Source organism: Diachasma alloeum, unplaced genomic scaffold, assembly GCF_001412515.2.
Source record: "Diachasma alloeum isolate Michigan unplaced genomic scaffold, Dall2.0 Dall_scaffold_00213, whole genome shotgun sequence".
NCBI lineage: Eukaryota > Metazoa > Arthropoda > Insecta > Hymenoptera > Braconidae > Diachasma > Diachasma alloeum.
The window spans coordinates 1,450,613-1,468,021 of record NW_021680378.1 but is presented as its reverse complement, the minus strand read 5'-3'; the positions used below and the strand labels follow the sequence as shown (position 1 = coordinate 1,468,021).

Here is a 17,409-nt window from a genome sequence, read left to right as displayed (position 1 = left end):
CTAAAAAATTGCTGGCCGAGGTACTTAAAGGACGTAAGTACTCCATACAGAATTTAGAATTCACAACCAAAAAAATTGAGTCTGAGGTTTTCAAAAATATCTCTGAAACTAAGGGAGATAGCGAATTCTTATTGAAAATTTCGGGCGGGGAAGGGGGGGAGGTGTGCATTGAGAATTCACAACCAAAAAAATAGAATCGATGAGTTTTTCAAAGATATCTCCGAAACTAAGAGAGATAGTGAATTTTTACGGAAAAATTGCGGAAAGCTAAGGCGCGGGGGAGTTGTACATTGAGAATTCAATAAAACCTGCCTCTCCCCCAAATTTTCCGTAAAAATTCGCTCTCTTAGTTTCGGAGATATTTTTGAAAAACTCATCAACTCAATTTTTTTGGTTGTCAATTCTCAATTCACCCCTCCTCCCCCTCTCTGCAAAATGCCCCCTCCAAAAATGAAAAGAATTCTCTAGATGTTAGAAAATATTTTTTTTTTAAATTAAGTATATTGAGTAACGGAGCTGGAAAAAAATGGTTTAAAATTAATGATCAAAATGGGGATTCATTTTAAACCTTTTTTCTCGAAAACTTGGAAAAAAGTTCTAGATTTTAGAAAACTGAAGGTTAGAAACCGCGGTCTCTAAAATTTAGAAACTTTTTTCTAAAGCCAATCCACGTTTTCTCTCTGTGTATGCTGAACCATGTTTCGAGGGCATTTGAAACTTCTTCAGATTATGATGATTAACAATCGTGAATTCATGGGCGCATGATTATTCAACGCATAAAGGAATTATATTCTTCATTTTCTCAATGACTAGGAGGATATTCTAATTTCTGTAATGAAAAATGTGAGGAAACTTTTTCAAAAAGATGGAAATATCAAAGTGCAAACAAAATATAAAATTGGATATACGACCTTTTCGCTTTAGGTGAGACATTTTTCCAACTTCATCAAAAGTAACAGGTCGTTTCTCCATTGATAACTTAAACTCGAGACATTTTGATTTTTTTGGTTCACTTTGATAGGTTTCCCAAAAGCAAAAGGTCGTATATGCTGGCGGATACGACCTTTTGCCAGAGAAGGCCATTTTTGACATATACGACCTTTTGGTTTTAAACACGCGATATTAAGTCTTGTTTCCTCCCAAGTGTTTGAGAAATAATCGAAGAATCAATATGAAGAAATTACTCAATTATGTCGTGTTTCTACTCACGTTATGTTTCCTATGTGATCTGTACAATTCGCTTAGAATTCTCGGAGTATTCCCGTTGCTGACTAAAAGTCACTTCCAAATGTATGGATCACTTATGCGTGAATTGGCCCGACGAGAGCATCAGGTTGATGTGATTGGAGCGTTTCCTCTTAAAAAACCAATACTCAATTATCGGGATATTGTCATCAACTCCATTTCACCACAATCAATTATCAGTAATGTTAGCTACACTGATACACTTAAAATAGACAGTAGGTCAATGACGTATTTGGCGGTAATTCTGGGAATAGAAATTTGTGAGGTATTAAAAGATCCTAATATCCAAGAAGTGATACACACCAAAAAGGGAGCATATGATGTCATTATTGTGGAGGTAAGAGCATTTTTCGTCAGTTTCACTTGCTTGTCATCACATTTGTTCGATAGAAACTAGTGGTTAAAATAGTAGTTGTTCTTGAAATATTTTTTTACTTCCGAGTAAAAGCTTTGTAATCGTTCAAATTCAAGTTTTGGTTTTTGCTTGCGAATGGAAGCTTTGTAATCATAATTTTTTTCAGTTTCTTAATTTTGGGTGGAAATCCCTAGAAATGTCATGAACCGTAAAGAAATGACGTTTTTAAAAAATGTCTGTATGTGTGTGCACTGAGAGAAAAACGGTAAAGTTCTCAAACAAGTCTTACTTGTGCCAAGAAAATAGTTTTTTGAACATTATCAGAAAAAGATTTTTTTGTGCTAAACATGCAGAGAGTGCGCCGGAATGAAAAATTTTTGTCGCAAAAATAGATTTAGTAGTTCAAAAAAATTGCATTCTCTGTACACGCAAGAAATGTCATTTCTAGCACTACTCCTTCGTTATTCGATACTCCCATACGTATTTTGCTCCCGAAAAATTTTTGTTTGAAACCCTTGAATGAAACAATAATAATGATATGATAGGAATCTTGTAACTTAGGGATCAAATATTTGTTGATAAATTTTCCTCTATATGAGATATTTTTATCCTGAAAAGGCACCGTCTGGTGTGAATTATCCGCCTCTTGAGCCAAATATTTCGTTGCTGTTGAAAGCAGAGCAATTGTTCATGTTTGAGACTTTCACATTCGAACCAAACAAATTCTTTTTTGGCAATTTTCAACTAACGATTTTGTTGGCCCAAACAAGACAACGTGTTTATTTTTCTCTCGGTGTGTTCGCATGTCCAGAACTCTCCCCATAACTCGAGAATTATTGCGGCAAAAATGCTGAAATTCTGGCTGCTATTTGGTACCACTGAGACTCAAATGGGTGATGAATTTCAGCTCGATCGGTTGAGCGGTTCCTGGGATACAGCGATTCTAAGAAAATAGTTTTTTGCCAATATCTCCTAAACCATTCGACCGATTCGATTTTTTCTTTCAAAATACTCGTCATTATGATACCTATTTAATTGGATTGAAAAAAGACAATTAAACCCTGAGCAACGTAGTTTTGTTCTCGTTTTTTTATTTTTTCGCTGCAATTGCTTGTTCGCACGATAACATAAAAAATAATCGAGATAGAAACGTGAAACTTGGTATGATTTTAGGTCTTATGGTAACAAAGTTTGGGATTCTGGATGAACGAAACTGGACCAGTAGTTTCGGAGATGTTCAACTTTGTATGTGAAACTCTTTTGGTCAATGTTTCAAAAACTATTGGTCCCGGTTCAATTTTTTTTCAAAATATGCGTTTTGATGTCATCTATCTAGCGCCAACAAAATATGGGTACCATCTCATTGAAATTTTTCGAGATATCATCGTTTTTGTATTTTTCTGGTCGGAATTCACTTTTACGCACTATGACATGGACAAAAGTCAGGGCAGTGTCTATTCGCACGCTCCACGGTAAATTTTACCGTGGATCCACGGTAGATTCTCACTCACATCTTATTTGACATCTCGGCTATGAACTCTGGTTTTGAACTCTGGATCCAGAGTCCGCAGCCTCCCCCGTTTGGAAAATCACCCTTAAAATCATTTGCACTATATTTCGGCACCCACTCCTGCACTCGGACCCCATTAAACAAATATGAATATTGTTGAGAAAACGTCCACCTAAAATGTAAAAAACTATTGATTTCATCTTTTATTTGCATTTAGTCAACTATTTGTCAACTATTCATTTCATTTTTTATTTGCGTTAATCTAGCCTGATATTCGTATTCAATGAATTAATATTTTGAGAAAATTGTTTACTAGTCTACTATCTGCATATCACTTATCAATTGATTCGATATGTCTAATTTATTGTCTAGATTTAATTTGAGAAGTAAAAGTTGAGGGTCCACGATCTCCCATATATCCACGGTAGAAATTAGCTTGAATCTACGGGAAAACGCCCCGTATATTTCCACGGTCAAAGTTACCGTGGAGCGTGTGAATAGGCACTGCCAAAAGTCAGGGAAACCTTTTGAAACTTTGGATTCTAGTTAGGATTGTCAAGGAACATGGCAATATCAAATTTTAGATCGATATACTTGATAGTTCTTAAGATCAATTCACCCAATGGAACAATTCACCCAAAATTCTTGAGAAATAGTACATTACATGCCCGAGCCTTTGAAAATAGATCACCGTCCCCTTTGGCTCGGAGGGCAATCTTGCACGTGGGGGAGGGGGATATGTTTTCCATAGCGAGGGGTGTATATTAATTTTCAGGTCCCGTGACACGAAAAGAAAAATTAACGCGGCTATATTTCACCGTTCATTTTCACATCAGGGTAACTGAGATAGCCATATAACATGAATATATGGTTTTATTTTTTGAAAACATACATCGGGATCCATTGGAAAGCCTACTACCAATGGAATTGGTAGAAATGAAAATAAGAGAAAAAAATACATGGAGAGTAGCAGTCATATGTAATCTGTCAAATGGCTTCTGTCGCGCTGCTTGTTCTGTGTCGCACTCGCCTTTGCATTGTTCACATTCTTTCATACATGATGTTTTCTTGAAAGATGACACTGTCCATTCAAACACAGATTATTCTTCTGCTTCCTCAAAGTTACTATTCGCGGATTGCTTTTTGGCCCTTGGACAACATCTCAATGCGCCGATTGTGGCAACCAGTTCCTGCCAAATACCCGATTGGCTGCTGACATCATTTGGCAATTATCTGAACCCTTCGTACATGCCAAGCATCATCTCAAGCTCGGGTCAACGTATGACATTCTGGGAGCGATTGCAGAATACTCTGCTCACCAATGTTCTCACTTATGAAGTCTATAGTTACATAGAGACAGAAGTGGAGCATGTCGAGAGATATTTTGGGCGCAAGCTGAATTCGATAAAGGATCTCTACAATGACGTTTCTATCATTCTTGTCAATGAACATTACAGTATTAATGGAATTAAACCTATGACCCCTGATATAATTGCAGTCGGGGGACTACATGTGGGCAATGGTGATCAGGAGCTGAGACCGGTAAGTGTACATACAAAAAATTTCATCGAAAAACTCAGCCAATTCAATAGGCAATTCAACTGGATATCTATTGCATTTCTATAGAAAATTCTATTAGTTTTCGCCGATTCTATTGAAGAATTCCGCAGCTTTACTGTGCATTTTTTAATAAACAATTCAAAAGAGAAACTATTTTATTGAAAAATCTGTAGAATCTTATCTCTCAATACAAATTTTTCTTTCGAAACATTTCCTACAGAAATTCCTTGAGAAGAATTTTCCAATTTTCTTTCACTCAATTTTTCTTCTCTCTTCATTTGAAATGGAGTTTTCTAGTCAATTCGCTAGGTTTTTCTATAGAAATTTTTGGTACATGTGGTTGGGAATTGACCGTTTGGAGCTAATCTCTGGACGACTGCAGGACTTGAAAAAATGGTTGGATGAGAGTGCTGACGGCTGTGTGTACTTTACATTCGATTGTCAAGATATTTTATGAAATGGTTGAGAAAATCGCACCAGTGAGAGTTCTTGTCAAAATAGTTGATCCTATGGCTTTCCCTCCGGGCCTACCAAAGAACGTGAAGACATCATCGTAGCTGCCGCAAGTGGCTATATTGAGTGAGTCATTAAATCACAGCTGTTAAGAATCCCAATAGCAATTAGTTTACCGAGCTGTGAGCTTTGTTTTCCGGCAGAGCACAAGAACGTGAAATTATTCATCACTCACGGAGGATTGCTGGGAACTCAAGAAGCTATTGCATATAAAGTTCCGCTGGTCGGTCTTCCCCTCTTCGGTGACCAATACGCAAATATCAATGCTCAATGATCCAAGTTATAGGTATCTGATTGAATCCTCATCCCTGCCCTCGTCTTCCTATACTCCATTTTCTATGAAATGTTTCTATGAAGTTTTTTTGTGTGTCTCCAATCATTGCTCTTCATTGCAGGAATAATATTGAAAAGATATCAAAACTATTTTGGGATCGACCGATGAGTACTATCGATACAGCTGTTTACTGGATCGAGTATACGGCAAGATATGGGAAAGTATTGAAGTCCCCAGCTGTTGAATTGGCTTGGTGGGAATTCTATCTGATAGACGTTTATGGATTCCTCTTAATGTGTCTTGGTGTTGCCCTCTACATCATCACGAAGATTTTAGCCTTCACATGGGCGAGTGTGATTCGTAATGATGACGGGAAGTATTCAAATAATGTATCGACTGGTAAGAAGGCCCAGTAGTTTGTTGACTCGACCGAATGTATCTACCTTTTCAAACAAATAGAAGGCAGTCATTGAAAATAGATACACGGAAAAAAAAGACAACTTCTGTTCTGTAGAAAAAGTACTTGTGTATAGTACCGAGTGATCACTAGGGAAAAGACACATTTTTCACTTCCTCGAAGTCACAAAAGTACTGGACGCCAGTATCATGCGTCAAGTACCTGGGTACTTGTCACAAGTACTTTTGTTACTTGAGATCAGTACCGAAAGTACTTGAATTAAGTACCTGCTTAGTTCTTCCTAAACTGGTACTTGTCAAAAGTAACAAAGGTACTTGCTCCCAGTACTTTTTCTACTTGATCTGCAGATGTTCCACTTCACCCTAGGCCCCAAAAATACTTGGGACAAGTATTTTTCGAACTTCTCACAAGTAAACTTAGCACAAGTAGCGTTGGGTACTGGTGAGAAGTATCTTTTCTTTTCCGTGTAATTTCGGGAATGGAATGAAAATCTGAATCTATTATTCAATTATGCACAACACTATCACAAAATACTTGAACCGATTAGTCAATGTGTTATCTATTCCGAATTCAAAAAGTTATCTAACACCTTAAATTATTTAGTCTAACCACTGAACTAATGAATTGTTTATGGGTAATAAAAAATTGTCGATAACAAGAAGTTCAATATGGAAATAGTGAACGATATAAAATCCGTAAAGATCTCTGAAGAATCCATCTGTCCAAGATATCATTACTCCCATGTGACCCTTAAGGTACTTCCGCAGTAAGTATACTTGGTGAAAATTTCGAAATGGTATAAAGACGCAATATTTGGATCATATGTTGTTGACCACATTAAAAAGATATTCCCAAAATTTCAAGTCCCTGGTCCACCCCACTTTGGCGATATGCATCGCCAAACATTCAATTTTTGTGTTTTTTCCATTTTTGACGATGTATATCTCGAAAATAGGGTGGACAAGGTACTTGAAATTTTGGGAATAGTTTTTGAATGTGCTCAACAACATATGATCCAAATATTGCGTCTTTATACCATTTCGAAATTTTCACCAAGTATACTTACTGCGGAAGTTCTTTAAATATCGAGGTTCACTGCCATTCCACTTTTCCTCTAATTTCCCTAGCCACCAAGAATTACAGGGATCCATAGGAAGACACCTTAGCCCTTACACATCACATTATACCCCTTCATTAAATTAATAGGGGCGACCGGGGTAAAGTGGGGTAGCTTATATTGATTTTTAGCAATCACTATTCACATTCTAAAATTATCAAGTCGCGTCTCAAACGTATTCCAATTGTGGGCGCAGTGGAGTAGTGTTCAAAAACTTTAAAATAATTATAAATGTTGTTTCTTTGTTGTTCACCTTCGAATCTCCAAAAAACGACAGAAAAACTCTGAAATCGGTAGGGAGGGTCCCGATGAATCGATTTTTAATTTGGGGCACGATAGGGTACGCATAAGAGAATTCTTTTTCTTCAATTTCATAGAGGACGCATCTCGACCTTTACTCTAACTCCGGCTGTTGGAGACTAACTTTATAAAAATAAGGACCAGTGCATTGGATCACAGTTTATGTAGTGACTTGTTTCATACCATTTCCTTCCATGAAATCCAACATGAAGAAAAAGAAATATTCTGAGATCATCGATTTCCGTAGAAAGGATAAATGGCGACAATGATAATTGAAAAATTCAAATTTGATGGTGATGAAGATGATGAAATTTATCTACAAAAATTATGTAGCTCTTTAACTCGGCATTTGAAATTGATCGACTTATCTGTATTTGCCACTCCACTACTGCATGAATTATAGACGATAACAATTTCAAATGAACCAGAATTTTAGTTGAAATGTTGCACGCTGAACACTATAAAGAGAAAATCCGCGGGTGAGCCATGGCTAGTGTAAATATCAATCCGGGGGCGCGATCCGAATGATCTGACATCAACATGGTATCACTCCGTGCTTTAACATTATCCTTGATAATTTTATTATCTCAAAGTGAATTATACAGCGCTTTGAAGATCCTCGGAGTCTTTCCGCTCAGGGCAAAGAGTCACTTTGCAATGTTTGGCGCCCTGTCGAGAGAGTTGGCGCGACGAGGGCACCAGATTGACGTGGTAGGGATCTTTCCCCCTGAAAAACCACTACCCAATTACAGACACATTGACATCCGTTTGGACAAACAATTAAACCTCCCCCCCAATGTGAGTTACGATGCGGCTATGGCACTCAGAGGAGTGTCTATGACTCAGCTCGCGCAATTTTGCGGAGTTGATGCTTGTGAATCGTTGAGTCATCCTAATATGCAGGAAGTCTTGAGAACTAAGAAAGGAACGTACGATGTGATAATTATTGAGGTAAATATTCATCAACAGTTTCATCATTTATTCGTAATAGGGAACTCGCATGAACTTGCTTTTCAATTTTTCATCTAACACTCAAAAAAAAAATTACTGCTCACCAGTATAAACCGGTACTTGGGGGAAGTTCACTTTTGAAAAGTTCTAAAAATACTCGTCCCAAGTACATTTTGTTTCCTTGGGTGAAGTACCATGTCTGCCGATCGAGTAGAAATGGTACTGGGAGGAAGTAGTATCACTACTTACTGCCAGTACTTTTAGTACTTTTCACGAGTACCAAAGGTACTAACTTAAAAAGTACAACTTCTCTCAAGTACTTTTAGGACTTAATTTCAGTACTTCTAATTGATTACTTTATTGAAAAAAGTGAATATTATTACCGCATAGAATGGGCTTTCTTACGCATTTTTGTAAATAGAAATGTTCAGCAGAATATATTTTGTAGGAAAAAATCAATAGATTGCGATTTTTATGGATGCTTTCAAGAATTATTAGTATGCTTTCGAACATTTAAAAGGCTNTAATAAATCTTACTGGAATATCTCGCGATTTTGAAACTCATCGTAACCTCCCCTTGATGAAATTTGTTAATTGTCATCTGAGAATGATAATGATAATGAGAATGATAATTAATTATATGAAATTCCTCAACAAAATAACCAACCAAAAGTACTGGAATCAAGTCATAAAAGTACTCGCGAGAAGTAGAAAAATTACTTGCTCCAAGCATCAAAGGTACTTTTGAGAAGTAAGAAAAATACTGACAGGAAGTAATAAAAGTACTTCCTCCTAGTACTTTTCCTACTTGCTTAGCAAATATTGTACTTTACCCTAGGACATGAAAAGTACTTGGGACAAGTAGTTTCCCAACTTTTCACAAGAAAACTTCTCCCAAGTAGAATTCAGTATTAGTGAGTAGTAACTTTTTTTTAGAGTGTATGACATTATTTTTCAATTTCTTTTCAATTTTATTACTCACAAAACGGGAATTATTTGGATTTTGAATTTTTGACGAAATTCGGTTTTTAGAAGAGGTAGAAAAACATTTTTGAGTTCTTATACTCAACTTATATTGAGTTTATTTGGTACTTTTGAAAAGAACCAACCAGGTACTCAGTACAAGTAATTTTTTCACTTGTCCCGAGTAACAAAATACTTATGACAAGTGCTGAGGTGTTTCTCACTAGTACACAGGTACTTGACGCATGATACTTGCATCAAGTTGTTTTGTAACTTGGAGGAAGTACAAAAATGTGCCTTTTCTTCAGAAACCCCTTGGTACTGGGTACAAGTACTTTTTCTACTGATCAAAAGGATTTTTTTTTTGGGTGCAAGTTTCGATCTGCAATGATTATTTTTTCATTCATAAACACCAGAAATACCCGTTGATTAACAATTGTCGAAAGTTGAAGATTTCAAACGCCTTGAAATCGCTGATGACGTCACAAGGATGGTCGAACGCTGGACCAATGACAGAATGGCAATAGACAACCTAACTCGGTCTTCATATGCGCCTTATCCAATGGATGACGGAACCTCCCCTCTCTCCTCACATTCGTCCAATGGAGCGATACCCAGCATTAATCATGCCACTTTGCGACGTCATGAGCGAAATAAATAGGTTATGTACAATGGGTGAATGATAATGCAACGGGAGATTATACTGTTGCGTTATTCCTCACTCATACATAGATTATTCCGTTGTCTTTAAGGTAGTCCTAGCGGATTGCTACCTGCCTCTTGGACGGCATCTCAATGCACCTGTTGTGGGAATCATTTCATTGAAAGCACCGGATTGGGTGCTGGAACCTTTCGGGAATTCCGTGAACCCCTCGTACATGCCGAGTCTTTATGGAAAAGCTAGTCAATACATGACGTTTTGGCAGCGATTGATGAACACATTGATTACCCACTCTGTCATAGCACAGGCTAGGTACCACTTGGATGCTCAGACCAAGTATGTGGAGAAGTATTTTGGAAGAAGAGTGGGATCGATGAAGGAGCTATATGACGAGATTTCGTTGGTACTCGTTAATGAACATTTTAGCATGAATGATATCAGACCTACGACGCCGGATCTTATTGGAGTTGGAGGACTCCACGTGGTGGATGATGGTAAAAAACTGCCCCCGGTGAGTGCTTAGGAATTGATATTAAATATAAAGGGGTCGTGAGGGTCATTTCGATTGAAGGAGAAGTGTTAAACGGGAGAGACGAACGAAGAGATCACTCCACTCGTCTCTTCCATCCGGCCCTTGAGAACGTTTGACCTTTTCGATTACTAAAATTGGCTTTCCTATTTGACTGGCGATGTGAAAATAACTGTTCATGTTTTTTGACAGTCATGTTACGTCATATCCCTTTGGTCATAATTTGCGCACTTTGACATTGTTACTGTTATTTGGATGAAATATGACGTTCACACGAGATTTGTGTCCCAAAAAGGGGTAAAATTAAATAGTGACCATGATCTATTTAGTTGGAATGACGGTCATATGTTAATGCCGTCATAATTCGTCATGTTAATGACGCAATATTTTTTTTTGTCATAATTTTTTATAGTTTGACATTGTCACTGCTGTTTAGTTGGAATGACGGACATACGTTAACCCTCAATCACTCGCTCTATGAGCGCGGCGCCACTCCTTTCCGTTTTTTTACGTTTTAGCGTGTTTCTCGATGCTTAAAAATTATGAAAAAATTAGAGCTCCTAGTTCAATTTTTTTATTAAGCGTTAGCATTGTCCGTTTTTTTCTCGCGAAATATGTTCAGCCAAAAAAACAGAAACGGCGAACGGATAGAACAGCGGCGCCGCGCCGGCCGGTGCGGGTGCGTCCCTGTCGACCGCGTGAGCGAGTGTTGCTACATTCACTGTTTCACTGGAAATGCGCGTGTAGCAGTAAGCGCCAACGTGGCAACAGCGCTAACGGTGCGACGGATAATGGCTGGCGGCCGAGCGCGAGTGATCGAGGGTTAATGCCGTCATAATTAGGGCATGTCACAAAAATTGTCATAATTAGCATGTGTCAAGTGACGGCCACACGACGTGTTGCAAAAATTACTCTTGAATTTTTCGAGTAATAAAGACGGAGAAGAAAAATGCCTGAATTTTGCTCTGCTAAGACAGTCCATTTCAACTCACTCGGAAGCTTAGGGTCACAAGGTTAACAAGGATCATTGGTTATTACAGGACTTGCAAAAATGGTTAGACGAGAGTACCCACGGTTGCGTCTACTTCACATTCGGTTCGATGGTCCACATCGAAAGTTTCCCAGAGAAAACAATCAAAATATTTTACGAAATGTTTGAGAGAATAGCACCGGTGAGAGTTCTTGTCAAAATATATAATCCTGCGGCTCTTCTGCCTGGTCTACCGAAGAATGTAAAGACAGCAAAGTGGATGCCACAAGTGCCTATATTGAGTGAGTCGAGGAGTTCTTCTCTACCGAGTATCGTGACACAATGATTGCTGATTTCAAGTGATTTCACGTGATTTCAAGGAATAATTGATTACAAGTGATTTCATGGGATTTTGGCCCCGATTTCATGATTTCAAATGACTGCAACTGGTGTCAAATGATATCAAATGTATTATAAATGATATCATATACTTCAAAATGCGTGTTGAGTAGAAAGAAACGTATTTTATGATTTACTCATGCGTAATTGACGAAAAAAATCGTATTCTATCCCATCTATTGCGCATCAGGATAAAAATTAACTGAACTAGTTGTGAATTTCGTTTTGCTGCAGAACACAAGAACGTGAAATTATTCATCACTCACGGAGGATTGATGGGCACTCAAGAGGCCATTGTGTACAAAGTTCCGATGGTGGGTATTCCTCTCTTCGTAGATCAACCCGTGAATATGGCGACCTACGAGAGTAAGAAAATTGCGATTTCTTTGGAACTTGAGGATATCACTGCTGATTCACTGACGAATGCTGTGAAGACTGTGCTTAATGACCCGAGTTATAGGTAAGGAAGACCGGCCCAAAATAGAGTAGTTAAGAAAGTTTTTATGTTGAAATTAATGCAATTGACAGCATTTTATTGTACCGTCACGTACCATCTCCCCTCAGAACAAATCGTTACTGATAATTATTAATCTTTACTTGAAACTAAAATACATTTGTATTCGAAAATGAGCATCATTACACTTCAAATTAGTTGAAAACATTTTCATCTTATCTTATTTTTAGTTCTTACTAGTGCCACGATGCGAAGACACAACAAAGATCCTTTTATTGTTTTTTTTGTCCGAAAATGCAATTTTTGTAACTAAGTTTTTCTTGAATTGTTCGCTAATGAATGGTTGGAATTGAATCTTTTTTTTTCGAATGCAGGTATTATTGAGCCCGATCAATCGCCATTAATTAAAATTTAATTCTTGGATTATTTTTTTTAATTTTTGAAGTTTTTAGAAAATCGGTTGTCCCACCATAACTAAAAGAATTTTCTGAATTGATTGAATGATGGCTTAAAAAATTAGTTTGGATGTTTCTTTTGACCGAGTTCGAAGATGAAGGGGCTAGCAATAATCATTATGTTGATTTATTTGAAAATATGCCAAAATATTGTATTTTTTGGAAAATAGAATTCCGGGGATATGTTTGAATATCATGCTTCAAATGAATTCAATCATAACTTAAAATGTTTGTTTCAATGTCATTAAGTTGGAGTTAAAAGATAATTACGATAGCTATATTGATCGATTTGATTTTTATGATGATTGTTGAAAATTTCGAATTTTTCATGAATTTCCCTGAAAGTGAGCTTTCTGATGGTTTCTTCACATATGATGTTTTAAATTCATTCAAGTATGCATAAATAAAATTTTTCTCTTAACATTTTATCGAAGGCTGAGGGATGAGATAGAACCGTAAAAAAGACAATCGGTCGTATAGAAGGAAGAGATAATAAGAATAATGATGATATCATTTAACTAAGTTGAAAACCTGACGAAATTAGTTGAAATCTTATTCAATCTAATAAAATGAAATAAACAATGAATGATTCATGATTATGAATTACTCATGAGATTATCTGCAAACTTATTAGCAAAAATAACTGTACTATATGCAGTACAAGAGCAATTTCCCACTTGTTTTGCTTTTCCATCACTCAAAAAATTGTTATCAAAATGCAATTAGGGATTTATTTTCCTTTCAGGAGAAATATAGAGAAGATGTCTAAGCTATTCTTGGATCGACCGATGAGCGCTATGGACACCGCTATCTACTGGGTGGAATACACAGCTAGATACGGAACAATCCTGAAATCTCCGGCACTTGAGTTGACCTGGTGGCAATTTTATTTGTTGGACGTTTATGGATTCCTCATAATGTGTCTTCTCATTGCTCTGTACATCATCCGGAAGATTGGGGTGTTATTGGTGAGGATGGTGTTATCAGGGGAAAATCAAAAAGAATTTTCTACTTCGAAGAAGCGTAAATGATTTGAAAATGCGTTATCACATCGTTTCGTTCCAATTATTGTCATCTTAGATCATTGAAATTGTGCAGAACTGCCATCAATGTTCATTTGTACGATCATTTTGTTTAATAAAACTTGAGAAATTGTCTCAGAACTCGGAGAAGTTTTCTATTGTTTTCGGAATATAAGTTTTCCGGAATTAAATTCAACTAAATTGAGTGGACAGCATTTTATTATAAGCTGCGGTACCATTGTTGAAAATTATTATTCTTCACTCAATGATTTTATTATTTTAACTTTGTAGGTCTGAATTTTAATCTCGATATTGAACTGTCAGAAAACATAAAAAGTAAAATATAACATTACTTTTGAAGGAAGATTGATGAAATAATAAAATTAAAAAATTGCAATTTCTTAAAATTATGAGTATTTTCTATAAACAATTTATAAACAATCAATTTTCCACCATAAAAATCATTTTTTCCATATCGCAACAAATTTACTCATATTCAGTATGTTACTCGAAATCTATTTCATGCTTAAGGAACTTCCGCAGTAAATATACTTGGTGAAAATTTCGAAATGGTATAAAGACGCAATATTTGAATCATATGTTGTTGAGCACATTCAAAAACTATTCCCAAAATTTTAAGTACCTTGTCCACCCCATTTTCGAGATATACATCGTCAAAAATGGAAAAAACACAAAAATTGAATGTTTGGCGATGCATATCTCAAAAATGGGGTGGATCAGGGACTTGAAATTTTGGGAATATCTTTTTAATGTGGTCAACAACATATGATCCAAATATTGCGTCTTTATACCATTTCGAAATTTTCACCAAGTATACTTACTGCGGAAGTACCTTAAAAAAATTAGGTTTCCGAAAGTTTAAACAATTTCAATTATTTTATATAAACAACGAATATTTAAAAAATAATAATGCTGCGCAAAATGCAATTTTAATGACCCTAAATATTCATGATTTTTTTTCAATTTTTTCTCACACAATTTAATTGACAAATTTGATGATTGAAAATGGCTGAATCTATGGTATCATCTGAACCAAACTGTAAAAGATACTTTGATATCCTTAACGGGAGACTGCTATGAGTTTTAAAAGTCGCGGGCTATTGGAATGAGAATTCTCATACATTGAAAATCGAATAAATATCTCCAAAAACGAATTAGTTCAAAAAAACGAATTGTTTATTGTTCGTTTACTCCACATACGCTTAAAATGTTGAAAATAGTCCAGGTCCTCCAAATTTTGAGCTACAAAGTTTTTTTTTCAAAGCTTATGGGCAAATATGTACAGTTACAATTACGAATTAGTTTTTTGAAATTCAACTCCTACATTGCTAATTTTATAATTTTTTTAATTAAAAAATTGCACTATTCATGTAAAATGGCCCGAAAAATGATTCTGAAAGAATCAAGAATATATTTAAAATATTTTAAGGATAATTTTTCTGCCTATTTTATTTTTAAACTAAAGACGCAAATTTTTATATTAAACAAAACGAAATTAACTGCGGAGGAGTCGAATTTCAAGAAAAAAATTCGTAATTGTTATTGCACACATTTTTTCAAAAATTTAGAAAAAAAACCTCTGTAGCTCAATAATCCAGGGGAGGCCCTGGACAATTTTCAACCGTCTGCGGAGCAAACGAATAATAAACAATTATTTTTTTTTGCACTAGGGGAGGATGCGGCAAAACGGTCCCCCTTCAATCGTCAATATTTTCCGATTCAATAATCCGATTGGGATGAGTTAGAGCTCGTTTTGAAGAATGAAAAATTATCTTCAAAATGAAGTTGAAACTGGGAATTTTCACAATGTCATTCACAAGTTATTGACAATTGAAGGGGGGCCGTTTTGCGCCACCCTCCCCTAATTATTCGTCTTTAGACATATATAATCGATCTTGAATGCATGTGAGATCTCACTTCAATAGCCCGTGACTTTTAAAACTCAGTAGTCCCCCCTTAAGATCTTCATGACTACAATGATACAATGGGTAATAAATGCACTGAAAAATCATCACGAGCGTAATTTTCCTACTGCAATGGAGTCCCCAGTGCCGATACAAATTGCGCATAATCATCTCGGCCGTGACCGTCAATTGCAGTTTGGAATCTGTCGGATGCACGTGTCGGCTCAGGAATGAATTATTCAAAATTCAGTTAATCGTGCAGTCACATAGCGATCGATGTCAGATGAATCCATAAATCATTGTCGATACATTTAGTAAGTGATTGCGAAAGAGGTGAAACCGGCGATGTGGTCATTCAAAATGTTCGCATTATTCTTGATGGTCTTATCTTCTGAAAATGACATGTGCAATTGTCGAAAGATTCTCGGAGTTTTTCCGTCTGGCGCGAAGAGCCATTTCGTAATGACTGGAAAACTCATGAAGGCGTTGGCAGAACGAGGGCATCAAGTGGACGTGATTGGAATGTTTCCACTGGAGAAGCCGATGGCTAATTATCGAGATATCGTCCTCAAAACGGACAAAGTAGTTGTTTTCGTTGATAATGTTACTTATGGTGATATACAAGTGGCTAACGGTTTGCTTAAGAGTCGATTTGTGAGAACGGCTGGGCTTGAGCCTTGTGATTCTTTGGGTCTTCCGAGTATGCAAGAAGTGCTTGGAACTGAGAAGGGCATCTACGGCGTAATTATTGTGGAGGTAAAGATAAAACTGTAGCAAATGTCAGGAATGAGAGGAGTCTATTGGGCGTAAGAAGCCAAGGCACTTTTATGTATCACGCTTTTGTTCTCCTCAAGCTGTTCCTGGCTCACTGCTATCTGGCCCTCGGACAACACCTCGATGCTCCTATTGTGGGAGTTGTCACATCGAAGCTACCTGACTGGCTTCTGGGACCATTTGGGAATCATCTCAATCCTTCGTACATACCGAGTCTCTTTTCGAGTGCCAGTCAACGCATGACATTCTGGGAGCGATTGCAGAATACTCTCATGACGAATATCATCACGCCTCAGATTAATTATTACATGGAGGCTGAGGTGAAGCAGGTGGAGAAATATTTCGGGCGGAAATTGTCGTCGATGAATGATCTCTACAAGGATGTTGCACTCATACTTGTTAATGAGCATTATAGTCTCGATGATATTAAACCCCTGACGCCTGATATCATTGGAGTGGGGGGACTGCACGTGGTCGATGATGATCAACAGTTGACGCCGGTAAGTGGTTGCTAATGGATGTTAATTCATTGTTTGGGGCTAAATTCTGAATAATTTCAGGACTTGCAAAAATGGTTGGATGAGAGTACTCACGGCTGTGTGTACTTCACATTCGGCTCGATGGTGAAAATCGAAACTTTCCCCGAGGCGATTATCAAGATATTCTATGAAATGTTTGAGAGGATCGCACCAGTGAGAGTACTCATCAAAATAGTTGATCCTAAGGCTCTCCCTCCTGGTCTACCAAATAACGTGAAAACATCGTTGTGGCTGCCACAAGTGGCTATATTGAGTGAGTCCTTGAATCACACGTGTTGAATATCTCGATAGCAATTAGCTTAACGAGTTGTGAACTTTATTTTCCCGCAGAACACAAAAATGTGAAATTATTCATCACTCACGGAGGATTGATGGGAACTCAAGAAGCTATTGCATATAAAGTTCCAATGGTTGGGCTTCCTCTCTTCGGGGATCAACACACAAATATCCAAAGCTATGCGAACAAGAAAATTGC

At 36.9% G+C, this 17,409-nt stretch overlaps 2 protein-coding genes across 2 annotated transcripts in view; both read left to right on the top strand.

The window, feature by feature from the left end:
• Positions 1-1,020: 1,020 nt before the first annotated feature.
• On the top strand, positions 1,021-13,837 carry LOC107037063. Its single transcript, XM_015255384.2, is given in 13 exon segments — positions 1,021-1,582; positions 4,233-4,652; positions 5,053-5,108; positions 5,110-5,249; positions 5,327-5,444; positions 5,446-5,469; positions 5,579-5,856; positions 6,518-6,641; positions 7,898-8,243; positions 9,959-10,378; positions 11,437-11,668; positions 12,000-12,225; positions 13,420-13,837. Coding segments are annotated over 13 exon segments (3,081 nt in total). The 5' UTR covers positions 1,021-1,171; the 3' UTR covers positions 13,706-13,837.
• A 1,959-nt stretch (positions 13,838-15,796) lies between these two features.
• Positions 15,797-17,409, top strand: part of LOC107037062 (UDP-glucuronosyltransferase) — a 4,527-nt gene continuing 2,914 nt past the window's right edge. Inside the window, exons 1-3 of the mRNA XM_015255383.2 lie at positions 15,797-16,377; positions 16,476-16,895; positions 16,956-17,187. Of these exons, the coding sequence (XP_015110869.1) occupies positions 15,967-16,377; positions 16,476-16,895; positions 16,956-17,187 (1,063 nt within the window). The 5' untranslated portion in view covers positions 15,797-15,966. The remainder of the gene's footprint in view (positions 16,378-16,475; positions 16,896-16,955; positions 17,188-17,409) is intronic.